Genomic DNA, 22,481 nt, shown 5'->3' with positions numbered 1-22,481 from the left:
TCCAACCTTAATGATTTTATGATTCTAAGATCTAGGGGTGGCTTCTCGGAGTGCACAACTAGTTCTGCAGATTTTTGTATTTCTGTCCTTTTGACTTGTGCATGTAAAGGCCAGCAGCTGGAGCTTATAATTCTGATTTGTAGCAAGGAAGATAATAATGCTATTAAGTCCCCAGGAAAAAGGAGGATCCCATTAAGGAACCATTATCCTCCCATTTCTCTTGACCACTGTTAGCCAAAGTTAATCCAACTGGAGCTGAATCAAAGCTTTCCTTTTATGTCTAAAGCAGTTTTAATTAAGTGTTTTGCTTAGTAATTATTGTAAATCCAACATTTTGAATGTCTAAGTGGCTCTCTGGCCTCTGTGCATGGGGTTGAATTTCACCTACAAGGGAAGACTGTTGCTTTGTCCACTTCCTTACTTAAACTTTGATTATTTTTTTCTTCAGTCTTTTACAGAATATCATATAGGTATTTTAAATGGCATAAAAACTACCATTTTTAAAAGACAAGCATTTAAAGAAGCAGGCAATGATTAATATGTTGCTTTTCTGAAAACCGTAAGGTTAACTGTCCCATGCATCTTGGGAAACCTTTTGTGACCCAATGAAGTGAAGTGTGTTAAGTGTGTGTGTGTATAGGTGTAATATGTGTGTGTTTGTATATATGTTGGGTTTTTTTTAAAGTCTGGTTCTGAAGCCATGTAAGACAGTTTGATCAAACACCTGTCTTGTTCTAGGCTGCTAAGGAATGTGGATTATTTAGCCCATGGTTTATACAGGTAAGACGGCAGTCAGTGCGACGTGGGCACACTGCATGCATGGCGTGAAAATTTCCATGCTGGTATAGCTGAATCAAAATCAGAACTGCTCACCACCTTCTGTAATTAAACTCATGCGACTTCTCCATGGGAGGCTGTCTCAATTTAAACTTTCCCCCTTAATCTTTGTGCTTAGTGTTCTGGCTGATTGCTTTATAGGAAGCACTAGCCACAAGGGCTTAGCTAAACAGGCTGATGCAGTTGGGGCTTTTGACTTGACTTTGATGAAGAAATGGCTTTAGTAGTTTAAGGTATTACTTGTATCTGCTGTCATCTCTCCCTGCAGAACAGAATGTGTGTCTGTGAAGCAGCAACTTCAAGTCAGGACTGCAGACACTAGCAAAGAGGGGTTTGCACTACCTGCAGCTAACAGGTTACCATGAGGTAGCTGGGCTAAGGCAGGCCTTCTGGTTTGTTCTTGTATGAGAAATGAGCTTTAGGCAACTGGAGTGACAGTGCTTCAAGCTGCTGCAACAGCATGTTCCTGTGCTTGCCTGTCAGGCCTTATTTTGGCTTATGAACCCTCAGGAGAGTTTGGTTTGGATTCCATCTGAATCATAATCTACCGGTTGCTAAATAACATTTTGATAAGCAGGAGCTCCTGGAGTGGTAATACAGACCTGCAGTGCCCTGCCCTTGGTCTCGATGGGCAGTGTGAACGCAGAGATTGCACACACGATGCACACAGATGAGAAAAGACACAGGGCCCCGATAAAAGAAGCACTCATGAGAACCTGCAGGTGAAAGAACAGTTCAAATATCAGCTTAGTGGTACGGAGAGCTGTCAGTTAATTAGGAACTAAGGAGTGGAGAAAGGGTCACAAACACCTGAGAGAACTGATAATAGGAAACCAATGTCTTGTGAATCTAAGAGCTTTCAGAAAGTAACAAATACTAGCAAGCTAAGCTCTGGGATGAGATTTATGCAGAGCTCCATCTGACAAAGACCGCGTAAGTACTCTGTATACAGAACTGGGGAAGTGAGGAATTGATTACATCCCCCCCTTTTCTTTTGTGAACTTCAGGGGCATCTCTGTTGTATATCTAATAGTAATGACTGGCACAATGTTTACCAATATTATCAGGTGTGGTCTTACTTGTGATATAAATGGGGCCACCATAGCTCCAACACGGCACAGTGACCCACTTGTTCCCATCCCCAGGGCTCGCATTGTCGTGGGATAAACCTAAAACAGCCCAGAAAGAAATCAGATTGGTGCAAAAATGATCTGTGATATGTGTCCTTATTTTTCCTTTTTTTTTTTTTTTCCTTAGATTTTCATTAGAGAGACCCATTACATTATCAAGGGCAGGTAGTGGGATAAGCTATGAAAAGAAATAAAGGCTAATTTGGGTCTCATTTGTGCCATTACAAATCCGTCATTTTTTGCCGCAAGTAAAGTTTTAGGGAAAGTCAGTCGAAGCTGGATGTGATTCCTCTGCTGTTTGCTTGCCGCCACCACCACCACCTTTTTCACAGCTGTGCTGGGCAGCTCACATCAAAGTCACAGACAGGCTGGGTGCTAAAGGAAGAATTTAATTTATATTGCCAGGCTCTGTATCTGGAAAGCAGGAAGAAAGGATATTATATCTGCAGCCTTCAAGACTGCCTATTTACTTATATCAACAACACTTTTGTTTAGAAGGAGGAAAAAGAAAACCAGATCCCAAAAAGAAACCTCCAGGCTCAGAAGAATGTGCTTTGTGTATTTTCTTTTTCACATCTCCCAAACGCCTGTGCCAATAAAACACTTAAGCATGTGTTTTGCTTAACTTCAGTTAAGTCTTGTTAATATCAATAGATTTTAGCAAGTATACTCATGGAAGCCTTTGTTGAAATACTTTACTGGGCCATGCCAATGGAGGTAAGGTAATTCAAGAGGAGTCCAGGCATATGGCCAGAAAGGGGATTTCCAAGTCTGATTTTGATCATTGATCAAATTTTGAGAAGTATTGGTTTATGATACAGCCATTGCAGCAATACTCTGAACATCAACAGTATCCAATTCAGAACTATTACAAGTTTAGTATTTAATCAAGCCTGATGCATGCTTAAATATAGTGTGCTCTTAAAAGAAGTATCAGACCAACCCAGAAGGAACGCCTTCTGTTTGCTTTTTATCACTTTACTCAATCTGGAAGGCAATATGTTTAACTCCACACAATTTTTTGGGAAAATAGAACCCACAACAAAAAAACCCCAACAATATATACTTAACCTACAGAATCTATGGCTCCAAAGTTGTGTTGAAGGACAAGCTCTCTGAAGGATTAAAACTATTTGCAGACAGAACACAGCAATTTCCATTAAATGAAAAAAAAAATATATAATGTTATATACTACCTCGTATGCTAATACCAGTTGCTTAAGTGCTAGAAAATGTTCCTTTCAGTGGTATTGGCCTATTTTCTAACTTTTGCAGGGGCTGGGGAAAGGAAAGATTGTGGGTTTTGGAAGATGGTGGTACACAACATCCTCAAAAAATAATATTTTGTAGTAGCTGACCAACAGTGGCTCAGTTGGGCGTTCCTCTTCCACCTGGTCAACTCCAACTAGTTTTCTGATTCCTTCTCTGATCTTGCATATGAAAACTGTGGCCAGGAAGCCAGAGATACTTAGTTCAAGGAAGGTGAGTGTAACTAGTCAATAAATACAGCAGCATTGCTGACTATAGGCCAATGGTCTTTCATGCCCCAGAGCAGCTTAAAATACTTTCAGGAGGACCCACCTCTGCTGTGTAAATGTAGATGGTGTTGAAGTTTGCTGAAACCAAGGCACGCAGCATGAAGAGAAACCCAGTCGTGCCTGTGCTAGAGAAAGCCGTGTGGAGCAAAGAGTTAGTATTGTTGAATGGGGAGCAGCAGACACACAGCCTAATATATCCACGGTGCTAAGGCTTTTACCAGCTTAATATAAGGGAAAGCTACAACCTGAAGCCATCTTGATTTTCAGTAACAGTTAAGCTCTTCCAGCTTGAGAGGGGTCTTTCTTACACATCCTCACAAATCAATCAGATAATTACAGCACCCATGGAAGTCTTGCCCTTGGTGCCTTGAGTGCCTTGAAGTGCCTGAATCTACTAGTTAGAGGAGACATATGTAGCATTGCCAAAAACAAAAGGGAGGGGAAAAAAGAAACTGAAAAAAAATATTACTTTTCTGGTGGATGTTCTTCACATCACTTTTTATTTTCCAGACTGCACAAGAAAGCAGATAGTTGTATGCTTAGGGGAAGCCACGGGGACTCAGTAATACAAGTGAGTTGCTCTGCACACCCCTGCACTGCAGCATCTGCTGCCACAGCTTTCCTGGGAAGTGCAGAGAACCAGAGGGATTTTTCAGGTGTACAAGAATTACTGTCCTGACTGACTGGTGACCTGAGAATACCATAGGTACTGCCCTCTTCCCTCAGCATTGCACTCTCCCCCCCTGCCCCCCCGCCCTCTTTCCCCAACAACACCCTCAGCAAGACTACCTTGAGGTGCAGATATTAAGGAGAAGAAAGAATAGTGCTGTACATCCCATGGTGATACACAGGCTCAGGCGTCTTCCAAGGAAATTGATGCCAAGAATGTTCAAAGGATTTACTGGAAATATAAAGGAAAACTGTAAAATGTTAGATGACCTAACTGCAATGATTGTCTGTCTTGATAGACCTTTTACACCTCAAAAATATGTCTCTGCATCCCCAGTACCTACCAAATACTCTACAAAATGCACAAACCCTGTAATTCCTTTCCTGTATCCAGATCCTGTAGTTTGCCCCCATGTCCCTTTTTTGTTTGTCCTTCCCCTCAGAGGATGAAGCCTGTCCTCTGAACTTGCCCTTCTGTACAGTGGCAGGACATCAGCTCTGGTCCTGAGCCATGAGAAGCACAGGCAAGGAAGGCATTCAGTTACATCAATGTGACTATTTGCAATCCTTGCTTATTTATGACTTTCTGAAAACTACGTGTTTGGGAATTAGGGAAGCCAGGCTTGGTTCTGGCAAGTTAGGAGGAATTTCTCCTGGAATTTAGCCAAGGCTAACTGCAAAGGAGGATTTTGGCTCTGGTGTTGGAAAGAACTCTTGCTGAAGTTGAATTATTCACCTGGGGAGCAATGTCCTCCCTTTCCCCTTGCCACCAGCTCATGGCCTGTGTCCCAGACCATCACTTGAAGAGCACTTGCCAGCAATGCTGAGGACATTTCAACCCCTGGCACATCACTAAATGCATGCTAAGCGAAAAATCTTTGCAGTGAGTGTTGTCTGGCTGTAAAAAGGGAACAGCAGGGCAGGGAGGAGAGGTTACGTGCGATCTCTCCGACTGTGCTGATGATCATGGTCTGGTAGGCAGCGGGGCCAAACAAGCGGCAATGGCAGGGGCTGTGGCTCTCCTCAGAGTCATCGACAGCGTCCTGCACTGGTGGTGCTGTGGAGCCACAGACAAGGTCCCGCTCCAGTAGCTCAGCACTGGCCAAGATGACGCCGTAATAAGCGAACGCAATGCCAAGCCTGTTGGGGAGAAATGCTGAAGTGAGTGGCAGCAACTATGGGGAAGGTAAGGAAACTGAAATGCGGCAAGTTCCAGGTTCCCTGGGACCCCAGCTGAGTGCACCAGCTCTGCCACCCTGCTCAATGGACCCCCTTAGCCTGACCCAGCAGTGACTGGGGTGGCCACCAGGTTACTGGTCACCCTACGCATGGCACACCAGTACCAACTATATCCATCCACTTCTCTTCCTTGGAGGACCACACTTGAGCTCATAGCCTGTCTTTTTGCTTGATCTTTAGTGCTGTTTCTTGCTCTGCAGCAGGTGGACTGCTGCAGTCACGCTGGGGAGAGCATGTCCCTTCAGTCCCTGTCCTCACACAGGGCTTAAGTGCAGATATTTCTAAACCACCCCTTCCCAGGGGACCAGGGAGTCTCAACATCAGGCCCCGATGCTTGTAGCTCACACAAAGCAATTGTCCAGGGGATTTTAGTCCTTATCCTTTCTGCCCAGCAATTTACAAGAGGAGTTTTCATTAACTGGTTGGAGAGGCTCACATTGCACCCTGGCTCGCTGTCAAGAACACAGCATTGGCGATGGCAGCCTCACTGTGTCATTATCAAGTAATTCAGAATAGACCTAATCATAAGCAGGCCGACAAGTAATTTTCACTTTTTTATTCCCCCTCTGGCAGTTTCAGAAACAAGCAGCAGAATCTGGGCTAGGAAACAAGCTGCCCGGGGAGGCAGGGGATGTTTGCGGCACAGAGGGTGGGAATGCAAACCCAAGAACATGCCAGCAACTGCTGGGGGCATGGGGAGAGAAAAGAGGATAAAAAAAAAACCCAACAAAAAAACAAAAAAAAACAAAAAGAAATTTCGTAACACTCATACAAGTTTTTGGGGGGAAACATAAGAAATTCAAGGCCTGATTTAGCAACATTTTGGGTCAGTGAGTTCCCATGGACCCATTATTTATACATTTCCATTCCAGACAGAAAAGTCAATGAAACATGTATTACCCATGCGTATAGCTACCGGAACATTGCAATATGAAACTCCTCTATCCTCAATCTTAATTTTCTCCAGCAAGTGGCACTGGTAACAGTTAATGAGTTTCTGTCTGAGACTTATTTCATTGACACGTTGGCTGGCCTGCAAAGGTGGTACATTTTTCCTCCTCTGAGGAGGAACAAGTTTACACCAATAAGAGAAGTGGAGCCACTGGCACATCCCTGGTGCACACTGCGGGCAGGCATGGGCTGTCTCCTGCAGCTCTCGCCCAGCTCCCACCCCAGCTCCCCTGAGCCAGCCTGTCCTGAGGAGGGGCTCATGGCACTCTGCAACATCCTGGAAGTCCAGCCTTTTTCTGCCTGTATTAACACCAACTGACGGGGTGTCTGAGGTATGGTCTGAGATCAGGACAAGCCCACCATGACCCGTGCCCACATACTCTCCCGCCAGCTGCCAAGGATCTATGTTCACCTTCTGAGGCATAAGTGGTGCCTTGTAATGGCACAGTCAAGAGGAGACTTCTACTCCCTGTGCATGTTCAACTGAGAGAATGAGCTGATAAGCAAGAGGAAAAAAAAAAAGAGTTTTTTTTACCATATGATCCATATCTGCAAAGTGGTTCTGAGGTATTTGGGGTGGATGAGGTCCTTAAATCTTCCTCCTCTTTCCTGAAAATCATTTAATAGAAATAGAAGGTTTTAAAAAGGCATATTTTATACAGGAACAAGTGTTCTGCAGCAGCAGCTGGTACCCCAAGCCCTGCTGCCCCCACCCCAGGCTGGTGATAGAACAGAGGGTCTTACAGATGGTGCAGCACAGCACTCCATCAGCCCTCCAGAGAGGAAAGCTCCTCTTCCCACAGGATGCCCACAGGAGGCCAGGATGCAAAGGATAGAGGGGAGGAGAAGAGAGCACCCTATGCACCCCTGCCCCAGCCCCACAGGACCCTCCCTCCAGCTCCCAGTGCTCCAGCCCCAGCATGACCATCACTGGAGGAGGACCTGGTTGCCAGTTAGGTGGCCAGCTGGGGCTGCCAGACGCTCCCATTGCCCCCTGTGCTGGGGAGAGTGGCCCATGTGGGGGGCTTGCATGTGGAGCAAGTTTGTGGCCATGTGCATCTTGCCGGGAGTCCTGAAACGCTGGTGAGTGGAGTTAGGAAACAAGCAAGCACTGGGGGCTCTGCTTGCCCTGCTGCTCCCCTGGAGCTGGCAGCTGCCTCGGTGTCCCACCACTGAGGGGAGACAAGTTCACAGCAACAGTTTTGGTTGCCTTTATTTTTCTCTTTCCTCATCATTGGTTAAGCCTGAGAGAGTGCACAACGAACAAAAAATCCTTCCCACAGCCAATGCGAGTCCATTACATAAATTCAATTAAACTACAGGGAAGCTTTAATCCTAACTAATTCCAATACAATAGCACCATCTTGCATGAATTGCTAAGGACAATGCTTGGTGCCTGTGGGATTGAATAAGCACCAAAGAGGTCCAGGAAAAGGACTTAAAAGAGCTGGATAACAATTTTGAGCCCAAGGACAATAGTTTTGTCCAATCTTCCTCTCTTGGGGGTCAAAGGAGCCACCCAAATAAGTCCTCCCACACTGCAGTCAGCAGGGCCCAGACTGGGGGTAAGAGGGAGCAGCCGAGGGGGGCGTGCCTGGCCCCTAGCTCCACTTCTGCCCAGCCTGCAACACCGACATGTGTTTTTGGGCATGTTGGTCCAGAAGCGATCAACTCCTGAGCTGCTTGGCTGCTCAGAGGTGGAAACAGCTGTAGCTCTGAAATGGCCTCTCCTGCGTTGACCCTCTTCTGCTGGTCTGTGGCTCCACACTCAAGGACTTGGAGTGCTGGGACCCAGCAGACAAGCCCAGCCAGCGGCTGGGAGAAGTCTCTGGGACTGGCCAGGGGCTGGGAGAAGTCTCTGGGACTGGCAGGTTGATCTCACAGCCTGACACAGCCCTGAGAGGAACCCCGAGGGGCAGGTGCCAGGTCTCATGGCAACAGGGACACCCCTGGGGGGTGGATGGGCAATAAGGAAGAGCGCACGTTGCTGGCAGCTCTTTTTGTGGTAAAAGAAGAAAATCTTTTCTCTGCAAAGTATTTATCTGAGCAAAAATTAAGAATGTGAAAAAAGCAGAAACCCTGACTCCATTTTGAGGGCCAAGATTATTGTCTCTCCAGAAGAAAAATGACATCTTCACCATCACATTCAATAGTTGTTTGGTGAGAAACTAGGTGTGGAGGGTGAGAGAGGTGGGGAGAGACATGCTTGGTGGTCTTGCTCCCTCCTGAGCCCCAGATTCCTGCAGCTCAGCCCAGGAAAGAGGGGCTGGGCAGTGCCATGGGCATGGCTTACCTTGGTGGGCTCCCTCAGCACCCCTTCAGGCATTGTTGCCCCATTCATTTTGGCTATCTTCCGCAGTGTGGCCAGGGCAGCTGCCATGTTTCCTGTGGAGACGTTGTACCGTGCTGACTCTGGGATGAACTGAAAGCAGAGCTACATCAGAAAGCCTTTCTGCCCCTTTCCATCCATGCAACCCTACCCACAGCTTCCCATCGTGCCCAAGAGCCAGCCCATCCAGGTTAGCATGAGACACTGCCTGAGCTGGAGCAGCAGCCCTTTGCGTGCCCTCCTCCCCAGCCATGCCCTGGGGCACCCCAACATACCCCAGCTCCCCATTCCTCATGTTGGAGGACTGACCCTGCCCAGCAAACGCATTTCTTGGACCAGCCCCCAGAGGTCTGCTACTGAGCTGTCTGCAGCAAGCACTCGTGAGAGGGCGAGGCCAAAGACATGGATTTAACAATAGCAACCCCTAATAAGTTGAAATTCTAAAACAGGATGTGTTGCTTATTCAAGTGAAAAACTTGGAAGACTCAACAAAAAAAGGAAGACATTGATAAAATTTAGGAACAAACTCACTCGTTGCTAGCATTTGCAACGTTCACCCATACCCGGTGCTCTCCACAAAATGAAATAACTTTTTATTAAATTATGGCTCTGTTAAATTATAAACAATTACATGTGTAACACTAAAACAGAAATTAAAGACTCATTTTTTAAAGGTATGTATGTTGACTGTGTCTTTTTTTTCCTCTGGACTGAAAACTTTTGCTACCCATTTTTTCTGGCAAAAATAATCAAGGAAACCAAACATCAAAGATATACAAGTGGATGTTCACCGCAATCTTGTATTTGACTGCCCAGGTATCATCACCCCAGACGGACTTGTGCATTTGTTCAACTGCAGGAAGGGATTTCACATCGGCACAACTTGCACCAGCCACAAATTAGCACTGCACTGCCCACAAGTAACTAGGGATGTTCCATATCACTCCCCACAAATAAGACAATCCTCACATCTGAGGCTGATATTTCTGAAGCATGAGTAGACCTGGGAAAGCTGTGGTTAACCCTGACACCCATTTGCTGTGTGAACACTTTACTGAGGCTTCTTTCCTCAGTGCTGGCAAATTTAAAGACTGAAGAGGATGTGCTGTGACCAGAACTAGACAGAGGGTACTGTGATTTTTTGCACATTCTGTCTAACCTGTCTTCCTCTCAATGCCTGACTGATCACTGTGGTATCTGGGTACTGCTGGCAGCCTAGACAGTGGAGCCCGGGGTGCTGGAGGGCTGCAGCAGGGCAGCAAAGCCAGAGGCTTGTCAAAGGAAGGCAAAGCCAAGCCATCACCTGCAGGGTGACATCCCCCCAGCATTTGGTCTGCAGTGCCCCCCCCCAGGTTATCAGGACCTTCCCAAGCCCCCCAAATGAGAGGGCTGAGGTGCTGAAAGGAGGAAACAAGGACAGGCCCAGGATTGTGTGGGGTGGAAGGTGGTGTTTCTTGGTACCTGGGGAGATGCCAAGATGCTGGTGGTGGGGCAGGGAACAGGGAGAGAGGCTCATCCTACCTTAAACACCAGAATGAGAAGGATTCCAGGGATGGAGGCGATTCTGATCAGCCACCGCCAGCCGACAGTTGGGTTCACCACTGATGCCAGGCCAACGATTAACAAGGATCCTGCTAACCAAAACACCTTTCCGAGGGAAAGGAAGGTGTTAAAACATGAATGCATGGAAAGACTTTTTTGTTTTCTTCTCTCCTGGTCTGATCTCACAAATAAGTGAGGATCTGTGCTGGGGAGCGCAGCAGTTCGAGCCACCCCATGGCTGCGTGAGAAGCTGAGCTTGGGTTGAAGGAAAGAGGGAAAGACAGACAAGGATTTGGGGAGGGATGGCTGAAGACAGTCTTAATTATCTCCAGCTGAAAATAGATAACTTGCTGTGGCTGCCATTGTACTTAAAGCCACTTCTTTCGTCCTTTCAGTCACTTCTCTGCTAATGTTCATGCCCGTGAATTTTCCTCTTGTCTAAACCTCTGTGGGGAAGCAGCAGATTTACAAGCACCAAAGGCAAAAAAACTGAGCAGACTTCCACTGCTGGAAGTTGATGGGTCTCCAGTAGACTCAATGCCAAGATATATCAATGGAGAATCTGCCCCCCGCCATGTGCAAGTACATTCCTCCCCAAAGTTCACTTGTTGCCACTAGGAGACGTGTCCCTTTCCAGTGGACCACCCAAGGGAGCTCAGCCAACACAAAGCACAAACAAATACATAAAAGCCGCAGCTAGTTCATGAGTAATCTGTGGGCAGAAATAACAAATTTCTGGGGAGAAATACAAGATTATTCTTTTTTGTAAACCTTTGTGTTTCTGACGACACTTTGGTAATGAAGCCCTGGGATCAAAGAGGCAGTAAAGAAAAGCAAATTATCCCTGCCACGAAGACCATATACAAACACTTTTGGTTCAACAGTCAGATGAATTCATGTGCTCAGTGAGGCCTCTGTAGATCATTTGCACATGCAGAAAGTGCCTACTGCAGAAATCTGGAGTAAGCAACAACCCCAGTCACGCTTGCTATGGTCTTTGCCCAGCAAGCAGTCACAACCCTCCCAGCATGTCTCTGGTCAAATTTGTGACTGTCTATGCTAGCTCTGTCCTGTGCAAAGCCCCGTGCAGTCCCTGAGCAGGGACAGGGAGAGATGCAGATTAGGACCTCATCTGGGAATCACCTCATTAACCATTTGCTATCACTGGGGGTCCAAAGAGAGGCAGGGATGAGGCCAGGCTTGGAGGGGGACAGTGGTGTCAGTAGCCCCAGTGCCTGCTGGACAGCCCATGTGCACCAGCCCCATTAGAGCAGACAGTGCAGTTATCGATATGGCAATGAAGAGGATAGGTGTCAGCCATCACTCAAAGTCCCCATGCAATGTTTGAGACATCCCATTATTTGAGAAGATATTGCCTCTCTTCTGCAGGCAGCTGCCTGTGTACGTCTTTATAAATGCAGACACCACACTCTGGGGTGCAGGAGGCAGCAGGCACCCGCTCGGACCCAGACAAGTGCGAATACTCTGGGAGAAGGGCTGATGTGCTGGAGACCTGGCTTCCAAACAGCAGCAGGACAAATCTCCTGGGACTTGTGATGAGAAGAAACAGTAATGTGCTCACTCTTACCTGAGATAAGGGCAGCATATATCCTCGGTATTTGGTGGGCAAAAATTCTGTTTTTATGATAAGCCTAGAAAAAGGGAACAAAAGGCAGAAATACAGCAACAAAGAGAATTTCTGTATTGATCAAGTAGTAGTTCAGCTCAGTAAGTGCTGGACGTTGCTGCCTGTGGACAGAGTTCCATCCCTCTTCCACCACCGAGCACCCAGAGACGGGGGATCCTTGCTCAATATGCCTTCTACTTGGGCAGGCACCAAATTTTTAGCGAATCATTTTTTCATTAAAGAAAACAGTCCCTTCCACTTTTTATCAGATGGTTGGATAGCCCTTGGGGGTGGAAACGGCACCAGCATCTCTCAAGCTCACATCTGTGAATTGTGCTTCCTTGGCTGGAAAGAGAGAGAGGTTGGGAGGCACCCACGTTGGTTCCTTCTGCCTCAACTGTTGAAGTGTTTTATAAAATGAGCAATTTCCCTCCATCCTCATTAGGCTCATAAGCAGCCTCCACAGCCAGCGAATGCAGGGGAGGCAGTCCTGGGAGCTCAATGGATGCACAGCTCAGGTCCACGGTGCCTTCTCCTCCCAACAGCACCCATCTCCCTCCCAGCCTTTGCCTCAGCAAACGGCTCTTGGGTCAGTGTGACCGTCTTTGGGCTTTCCTGCATGGGCAGCAACCAGGCTTTGAGGAACTACGGAAGATGCTGAAATGTTGCATTTGCTTCCCTGAGACAGTTGAAAGAAATAATTTATTTTGTCAGGCTCCTTGTGAAGTGGTTGTTAATATTGTGAATTTCTCCTCTCCCCCTCCATGTCCCCCTTTCTTCCCCAACAGGGCAAAATTTTCATTTGAGTGGGAACATTTTACATCAGTTCAAGAAGAATTTGCTACTTAAGCAGAATCGTTGTGACTTTTTTACGAGGAAGCAGCCTTTGCTCATCTGTTACCTGTCTAATTCTTTTTATAATATATGTGCTTAATAATCTCTCTGTCACTGGCTTAATGTAAACCAGCTGCCCCCTCTATTCCAGGGCTTGGGAGTCCTTGGGAAATGCAATTTAGGTCAATCAACCAGGATTCAGTGAAATTACAGAATGTCATTTTGTTTTAAGGCAGCATGGGAATTTGCTTCCCCTTTCCCCTTCCAGCCCCCATGGAGGCCCCTTCCCCGCCATCTCCTCCAGGTCACTGCGCAGCCACGGTTTATCAGGCTCAGCACAAGGGAAACCGAGCACTCCGCCAAGGCCAACCAAAACAAGCTGAAGGGCCTTTCTTGCTGTAAACCCGGGAACTCAGCCCCTCGGGGTCCGTGGGTGCCTCCACTATCCTCCCTGTGAAGGTTGGCTTCGTGCTGCCCATGCCACAAGGGGCAAAACAATGGCCTTACCCTTGCGCGTGTCCTGCCACGCCACCACCTACCATGGCCCGCAGGAACACAAACCAGATGTAAGATGGGGCAAACGAGGTCAGCAGGGAGAAATAGGATGCCCAGAGGAATGAGAGAAGCAGAATCTGAAAAAGGGGAAAAATTAGGGTCATCAAACCATGGGCTCAGACAGGTGCATGGCTCCTGTGGGGTCAGGAAAAGGACGTGCAGCCCCCAGCACTCACCTTCCAGCGGCCATACCTGTCAGCCAGAAGCCCGAGGACTATGCTGAAGACCATGTAGCCAAAAAACACCATCTAAGGCAGATTGAAACACAGCTGTGGAGAGCCCACTCCCAGCAGCACCGGGCAGCCCTGCTCTTTGAACTGTGGGTGTTGAATGCGTTCCGAGCAGCAGGATGAACTGCAGTGCCCAGAACCATGAGCGAGGTGGCTTTCAGGGGTTGACTTCCTCCATGTAGGCACTCACTGCTTCAGCCCTCAAAGCCGCAAGGACTTCAAAATAAAAATATAGAAGTGGGGACTTGTTTTGACATTATAGCTCTGGGCAAGGACATGTGCTCAAGTCAGCTCACTTTCTGCTTTTCTAGTTACGGTACTGTTCTTGTCCCTGAGAGGAGGCCCTAGGATTTCATTTGGTCCACTGGGAAATGCAGTGTACAAAGCCTGTGGTGGTGCCTCTGACAATGACCACAAGGTGGATGACCTGCATGGGGGGACCACAAGTCACTCACCGTTGTCACTAAAGCCACCTGCCAGTCTTGAAGCTGCCACTCGCATCGGATGAGAGGGGACACAACAGCTATTAGCATGATCTCCATGGCTTCAACCACCTTTGGGAATGAGTGTACGCATCAGCAAGAAGGGAAGCCACAAGGAGCCCATGGGGGAAGGTCCCTCAGTCCTACCAAGCCTGCAGCCACAGCAGTCCAACCATCTCAAAACAGCCCTGTGAAGCCATGGTGCCCCTATAGTGGCCTGATCTGGAAGACGGGAGCACTTGGAAACAGGGAGAGGAGGGGAGAATGGTGCACCTAGATAGCAGGTATCGAGGCACACTGTGTATCTAGGAAGGCTGGAAAGGCTCATCCTTTGCAGAGGAGACTCTTACCCAGCTGTGCTAGTGGAAGATCTTCAACTATCTCTGGAAACCAAACTGCTTGGTTATGTACCCAGCTGTGAATTCAGGCATCTAACACAAAGATAACCTCTTAAAACTGTTTTTGATTGGAAACTTAGTTGCTCCATTGGACTGGCTCTTTGCCCCAGCAGCTGGTTTCAGTTAAGAAATGAGCCTATCGTTTACACATAGCTAGAGGCTTTTACACCTCAGCTGCAGTGATCCTCATGGTGATGTCCCCACTGCATGTCTACCCCAGCCTGGCCTCAGGCTTTTGCCCTAGTTCCCAAACCAGATACACCATTAACCCAAGATCCTGGCAGTTAGTAAATTTTTCAGGTAGCCAAGGGTGAGAGGACAGCAGCCCTCCCGTGCCAGATTGCACAGGGTTTGGGTGACCTGGGGATGAAAAGTGCTGTCAGGAGGCTGAACCCAACCCTCAGGCACTACTGAAGACGTGCCCTGTCAGTGCCGCCCAGTGGGACAGTGCTCCAGGGCAGGGACCAGGCCAGGATGCTCTGGGCCAACCTGCTCAGCTTTGCCCCGAAATAGGTCTGATATCAGTTGTGGCCAATATCTACTTTAGCCAAAGATGACAACAGCAGAAATCCTGCTTGAGAAGGTATGTGTGAAAAAAAAATGGGCTGCAGTAAGTGTTCATGGTGCTTACGGTTGTTATTGCACGGTAATAAGGAAAATGAGAAAAGCATTTTTTCAGTCCAGTGCAGATGGCTGCAAACACCTACCCCAGTGCTGCCCATGATCAGGAAAAGCGCAATGTGGAACCTCCCAAACCCAATGGTTTCCACAGCTTCTTGCACTGTAAATGTCTTCTGCCCTGAACACCAAAGGGAAGGAAACACAAAGACAAAAACCACGTCAGCAGCCAAATTGTACCTCCGCTTTATGAAATGTCAATGTTTTTCATGCTATTGTGGGATCACACCAGGGAAAAGGCTGGGAACATCTGCCCATTGTGTGTCCTCTGAGCAGCCCCTGGGCATGCTGGTGGCCGGGCACCAGCAGCCAGCGAGGAAGAAGGCAGGCTGGGCACAGGGACATGGCTTTGTACTGAGTTACCCCGGCTGCTTCAGAAACACATGGCTTGGACTGCGTCTGGGCAATGGTCTACTCTCTCCTGCTGCCCAAATTGCCGTGAGTCTCAGTCCCTCTGCACCCCTGGGATAGGGAGGCCCGCTCCCAGCACGGGCGGTGTGAGCTGGGGGGCTGCCCTAGCCCTAAACCCTGCAAGACAAGCATAGCTGGGAGCTCTGGGCTCAGTTTGTCTCCTAAGCCTTTATTCCTGACTTTCCCCAACATTTCAGGAGCAAAAAAAGCATCTCAAGATCAGAGCTGAGACACCGTTGTAAACAGACCTGGCAGAAAGCTTTCAGTATATGTACACTTTTAAACTCTTATTTAGGTAAAGTCAGAACTGCATACATTTTGCTGTCAGGCCATTTATCTCCCAACTAAATCACCTCAAACCCAGCAACATTACCTCTAAAATGGAGTAGAACTTACTGCAGAATTTCAGGAGAAAAAACCTTTTTTTTTTTTTTGCAAATACAGGACTTTTTCATGCTTTTCTAGGTTTTTTTAACTTAAAAATACTTTTGAAATAGAATACATTCTTTTTTTTTTTTTTTTCAAAATAAAAGAATCCTTGAATTACCAACATAATAAAATGTTTACACAAAGCAGAGGCCTGAGAAAAACCAAGCCAGTCAGCTCTTCCCACCACCATAGGTAGCAGCCACCAGCCTGGTAGCTGTTATGGGAGGGGAGCAGTATGAAGCTGAAGCTTGTGGCTCCCTGTATAGAGGTTTTAGGGAGTTGGAGTGCCAAGACTGGGGACCTTCCCTCTACCTGAGCTAAATGAGGACCCAAATTTCTAGTCCTACCAACACACACCCACCTTTTGGGGGTTCTTGTCTCTCCGTGTGGATTTCCTCCAAGCCAACAGCATTTTCTGCTTCTTTTGGTGCAGTGGCCATCTCAGCTCCTGCTAGGGTCCACCGTCACTGTCGGGAAAGGCTGGGATTTAACTGTGAAACCTCTAGACAGTCACAAAGCCATCGAGCAATAAGCCAGCAAAGTAGCTTCCCATGCTGGAGTGGAAACATTCAGATATACTCAAATATGAGCTTGTTTCAGGCAGATGCTGGGAGATGTCCCTCCCCATAGTGGTTGTGATGAAAAATACACAGAAACTTCACAAGGTAAGTTAGCTGAACTGACACAAATCAGTCATCACATTGCACTGGCTGTTTTTATGGAAACACAAGAGAGTGTGCGATGACTTCCCCAGCCCAGAGGTGACTGAAATGCAGAGACAGCCAAAAGATGCTGCATCTCAGAGCGACAAGATGTGACATGACCAGCAGCAGGTTTCCCCAATTGGAGGCAGAAATTGCTACCCCTTGGGAGCTGGGGTGGAGTGAGAAGTAGAGGTGCTGCACTCCATAATTGCTCAGCCCTATGGGAGTACCCACAGAGGCAGAGCTAAGGGGTAGGAACAGTCATGCCAAGGAGCAGGGTGGCCCAGCCTGCTCCACTAACTCCGGCTGCCCTGGGATGGCATGGCTAGTGAGAGGCAAGCACCAAGCTCCTGATCAGCCAGCCTTGCCAGCACAGTGCTTCCCACTGCAAACCTGGTCCCCTGCCTCACCCCACCACCACGCTAATCCCCATCTAGGAAACACAGCCATGCGTTCTGGATTGCAACAGGGGAGAGCTGGCTTCCTCCCCTGGTGTTTTGGGTTTCCAGTGATAGATCCCATGGCCTGATCACAGCTGCTTTTCCTGATCAGAAAAGCTCATCTTAATCCTCTCGCTTTAACCCACAAGCTTTCGGTAGGGGACTCAACCCTTCTTCAATCTGATTACACCCTCTCCTTTGTTTCCTTCCCTTCAGGGGTGCTGGACTTGACCCAGGCAGCATTCACAGACACCTAGCAGTAATCAGGGAGGCTGCAGTAGGGAGAGAGCTTGAGGGAATTAATGACCAAGAGCATCTAACGAATGATACAAAAGCAGAGCTGAGATAGAGGGCAGCATGCAGAGGGAAAGCATAGAGTTACAGTACTCCTAGGCTGGATGCCTCAAAGGCATTATATTGAGGTACAGTTATAATGAGGTCATTAAGGGCTAATGGCAGATGAGTCGGTTGGGTCACATACACTGACCTTGCTGTTACAAATCATTACTGACCAGCATCCAAGAGGGCACGCAGGACATCGCTTACAACTATCTCTCAGCAGTGTCCTCAGGAGGATCAATAGGTGCCGGCACACAGTGCCGGCAGCTGACCATGCTGGCCACCAGCTAGGGACCAATTCCAAGTGTAACCGGCTCAAAAGCAACCAAACAAGGTGCTTGGAAGAGCCTGTCAGAAGAGGTAAAGCTTTACTGTGTGGCTGAATTGCGAAGGGCTTTGCAATAACAAAATCTGTGGAACTGTTTTTCTCCTTTGCTGTTCCTTCATGATTAGGGAGGGACCTGCAAACACATTCTGCCCTAAGTTGCCACATCATGCCTGGGGCTGGCTAAACAGCCACTCTCCTCCAAAGCCAGCGGTGGGCACAGCCCAGGGCTCTGGCAAGCCCTCTGTCCTGGGGCAGGACAAGGATCAAGCCCTGGGCCTGGCCCACCCATCCTGATGCTGGGATACTCTGCAAATTTTTGCTGAAAGGCACTGGAGCATTTCACTGGTGCTCACTGATTCTGGGTCACATGCCACCATTCTGGGAAGTGCTGCAGCTCTTCCAGAAAAGGGAAGGAAACCCCAATACCTGGCCTTGCTGTACAGAACCCCCGATGAGGCTCAGGTGCTCAAGCAGAAGGGTGCAGTGCCACCTCTAACACCCCACAGTAGCCAAGACACCCCAGAGGCATCAGGATGACACCTGTGGGACACCCACACTGCTCTCAAATAGCATTGGGTGGGCAGGTGGGATAACTTCTCTAGCATCTCAAATAACACCAGAAATCTGTACAGGCACCTGCATCCCCTTCTGTCCAGGTATTGGGGCAGCTGGAGCAAAATTCACTCATCCATAAGCAGACAAGAAGCCACTGTTCAGGTAAGTTCCTGGCACTGTACACTCTGCTCTACCATTTATGTCCAAAAGACAGAGATTTAGATGCAACACTTCAGTAAACTTCCTAACGGTTCCTACCAAACCCACAGTCTGCTCATCTCAAAACTCTGCAGCCCTGTTTGCCTTGGTGGAGCAGCTAGTGTTTGTTACACCTCTTCAGGGAGTCACACATTTCCCGCTATTTGTAAGCCCTGCTGGATATACCAAATGCCAATTACATGAGCCAAAAGAACAGCAGTGACAAAGCTGCTGCTGGCAGGGAAAATAACGATCCTTCACCCAAAGCGAGCAACATAGAGCACAGTGAAACTGCTGCTGGGTCCCAACAGAAGGATGCCGTGACCCCACACTGGAGGGCTGCAAGGCCATGAAAGGCACACAATATGCAATGCTGCGCATGAAACCAGCTGGGAATTCTGTCAGAAAAGTCAGAGACCTTCTGCACGTGATATACGAATGATCAGACACCCCCACTATTAAGCCAAGGCTTGATTAAATATTTTTTCTCTTTTTTTTTGAGTGAAGCTTTCTTACCTCTGCAGTGTCTCAGGCATGGAGGAGCAGACCTTTTTTCTTTTCTGATTGTTTCTTTCCCTTCTGTTATTTTCTTTTTACAGTATTGGTGGCGCGTGGGTTTGGGATCCAGCTCCCAGGAGTCAGGTTTCCTCCTTGCTGGGCACAGGCGAGTTCCTCTCCACCCACATCCGCCATCCAGTCAGTGCTGCAGGCGGGGTGCCCCAGTGCTGACCTGTGCTGGTCCCATGGCACCTACAGGTCCTCCACAGGGGCTGCCTACCACAGGTGATGGTGCTTGCCCATCCCTTCTTGTGGTGACGACCCCAGGGAGATGGAGGGAGGGTTCTGGGGTGACATTCCTATTGCAACACCAGCACGATTTTGGCTGACAGGTTTTGAGGCAGGTCCTGCAGTGCCAGTGCCCATGGAAGGTGCCTTTGGCAGCCCCTGCAAAGCCATGAGCAGTGCCCAGGCACTGCAGCCACCAGGGCCTCTTAGGTCAGGTGAAGCCAACTCACATGCCAGTACCATGGAAAATTTTGAGGCCTGTTCATCCGTTTCATCTTCCTAAATTTCCCGACCAAGTATCAAACTGCAGGGAGCATTCGTGGCTTAAACTCCCACAGCAATCCTGACCTTACTGTGCAGCAAATCTCAGTGCTACAGGTTGTGTTGGCCAGTGAATCCAAGCTACAATAGGTATGTGCTCTTGACTAGGAGTGTACTGCTCAACTGTGTTGGCATTGATGAAGGCCAGCAAAGATGCTGGGATGGTTTTTTTGTCTCTCTCATGAGGGTTCCCAAAATCCTTTTGTTCTGAAATACATACACTGAACTGGCAGTAATGCTGCAATAGTTTTATCAAAGCATGTAACTCCCACACCGAATCTCATGCTTCCAAGCATCAGGAAGACGTTCCTTACCAGCCAACCTATGCTATTTCACAGCCTTATTTTACATCTTCTTCTTAATAATATCTAATATTCAGCTACAGTCTTTATTGGCATCTGCTGAATCAGATGCGTGATCCAGGCTGCCAGATCCATACCATTATGTTTTCATTGTAAAAACTCAGTGTGCGTGCAATCACAGGAGGGTGCAGATGTTTCAGCATTCCAGCTTCCCAGCACAGAATAAAAAAAAAAAAAAAACAAAATACCAGTGAAATTCTCAGCCACAGAGATGTGCTTTCAGCCCAGGTGTTTGGGATTGAACAAAGGGATACTATTTCTGTTACATTTTTTTAACCATCTCTTGATATTTTAGTTATTTGCCATGGAAATAACTAAAATACTGGCCTGAGTGAAGCATGAATGGAAATGTTTACATGTGTGAAAGCTCCAGGAGAAACAAAAGAGTGAGGGCAAGAAGAAAGGTCTCCATGGTGGCCAAGGACATGATGGAGAGCTTTCATATTTTGTAAACACTGAAGAAAGTGCTGTTTGCTGCAGGAGCCAGAGGACGGGCTTCAATGAACTGTTAACTCTTGAAGTTTATGAAAGCTCAGTTCAAAAACCAGTTCATCATCACCAGTCCAGAGGACCTGAGAGACTGGACAAGAACTCAATACCTGGCTTTCCTCATCTTCCACATCACCAAAGTCATCCTGGTGGGAGGGCCTGGCCACACATAGCAACGGCTCTCATGAGAAGGAATAAAAAATCCAGGAGAGAATGAGTTCAAGTGACTGAAACCAGTTTGATTGACCTTGTTATTCCTTTCCCTTCCTACATGGTCATTCACTGTGTTTTTTTATATTAATTTCCTACAAAGTGATTTAACTCCTATCACCAGCTCTCAGAAACAAACACCTTCCTAGCAATGGGATGAGCTTTGGATCCAGAAGCACCCATTCCTCTCTAGGCACTGATTCCAAGCCTGCCTCGGAGGGGCATGCTGAGGTCCTGACTTGGGAAGAGTTCCCAGTCAGGTAATTGTAAGTCACACCTCCTCCAGCAATGGGTAAATTCCAGATAAAGACACTGGGGTGTTGTACCAAGGTATACTTGTAACAGTGGTCTCTGCTGGATCTGACCACATCTGGTGGCCACATTCACAGCATCAGCAGTCACTGCCCTGCTCCAAAACCCCCCTTATCTTCCACAGGAAAACCTTAAAAAAAAAAAGGCACTATCTGAAACATTTCTGGGTTTTTAAAGAAGTCTTTAAAACAACCCAGATGAAAGTCAGGGCTCTCTCCTCAAAGTGCATAAGAACAATGTTGCCTATCAGCAGGATTTCTTCTCAGTGCTCCCTGATTACAAGTGGGCTTAGTCCTCTTGGGGAGTGGGGAAGCGCCATTCCCGTATCACAAATGTTCAAGCAAGCCACAGGCTCTACTGCGTTGTTCAGTTGCACACAGAAAGGGAGAGATTAATTCCGAATTAAGCCAAATGTTGGAATCGCTGTTTGGTACAGCAAACAACAGACCGTCTTGTCACCTGCAGTATTCTCAGGATAACATTTCCTGCTTAAAATGTAAACCTCAGCCAAAAAGTGAAATACCAAGAAGCTCTACAAGGAGCAGATATTCTGTTTCAGGTAATCACCTTCTCGGTTACATTGCAATCATATGGGAGGGTGCAATGAAGATAAAATATGTGTTTGTGAAGAAAATCCACCCACTGTTTCATAAAGAAAATTGTTTTCTCTGCATTTGGTAATGCATCAAACTAGTTTGGCCTTTCTTGCTTCAAGATAGCTTTTCTTCTAAATAGGAATAAACAAAATAGTCTGGAAGGAAGAAATAAAGGTGATGTGCATATGCTGAGTGACTGTGACACCAGCTACACTCACATCCATGTGTTTTTTGTCTTTACTGTAGGTTACCCATGCCCAAAGAACCTGTGGCACAAGGCCACGTGTGGGTCATGGACCCACCTCTTCTCAGCTCCAGCCGCAGCTCCAAACGAAAGCCGTTGTTAAAAGGGAAAAAGGCTCCTGACTCCTGACGGTAACCAGTGTCCAATGTCAGTATGGCTTCTTGGCACCACAAAGCAAGAACTGGAACAACTGCTTTGCCTGGGCTGTATTTTCTCCCCAGTCACTATAGCAGGAAGGTGGCTCTCAAGCCTGACTGCTGCAGACTCACAGTCCATGATGACTATTGCACTGGGTGTCCTGCTGGAAACACTCCCAGGTGAGTTACTTTGGTGGAGCTGCATATCAGGGGTGCAAAGTTTAAAAAGGAGGCTTGTTTGGTCACACTCCATGGAAGGAAACACTCACCTCCAAATTTGTGGGGGCATTTTACATCCTCTATGCTTGAAAAAAAAGTAGCCTGTCATGAATAATTCTATTCAATTTGAAAGATTAGTAATTAATTAATATTTAGGAAAGATCTGCAAATTCATCTCAACTGTTTTGATTCCTCTTTTCTTTCTGTTCATTGGGTATTAGCATTTCTACACAGTCTGCTTTAACAACCCATCTTGAAAAATACAGCACAGGTGGAGTAATCTTAAGACTCCAGTGAGAAACAAGTCAACAGAGAGAAATAAATTGGCTGCCAATGTGGAAACTGGGGCACTCTTTTGTTTA

At 47.4% G+C, this 22,481-nt stretch overlaps 1 protein-coding gene across 1 annotated transcript; it reads right to left on the bottom strand.

Moving 5' to 3' along the window:
• Positions 1-1,439: 1,439 nt before the first annotated feature.
• SVOPL (SVOP-like) lies at positions 1,440-16,319 on the bottom strand (the record flags this gene model as incomplete). The annotated part of the gene is made up of 14 exons (XM_010079199.1): positions 16,241-16,319; positions 15,069-15,160; positions 13,937-14,035; positions 13,428-13,499; positions 13,204-13,328; positions 11,824-11,887; positions 10,215-10,340; positions 8,658-8,786; positions 6,900-6,973; positions 5,112-5,314; positions 4,295-4,406; positions 3,549-3,630; positions 1,917-2,006; positions 1,440-1,553 (listed from the first exon to the last, which is right to left on the bottom strand). Coding segments are annotated over exons 1-14 (1,461 nt in total), but the record flags the coding sequence as incomplete, so codon positions are not given.
• Between the last annotated feature and the right edge of the window lie 6,162 nt (positions 16,320-22,481).

The sequence above is a fragment of the Pterocles gutturalis genome, unplaced genomic scaffold (genome assembly GCF_000699245.1).
Source record: "Pterocles gutturalis isolate BGI_N339 unplaced genomic scaffold, ASM69924v1 scaffold41293, whole genome shotgun sequence".
Taxonomy (NCBI): Eukaryota; Metazoa; Chordata; class Aves; order Pterocliformes; family Pteroclidae; genus Pterocles; species Pterocles gutturalis.
Note: the sequence above shows the minus strand (reverse complement) of the source record. Positions and strands in the feature narration are given on the sequence as shown.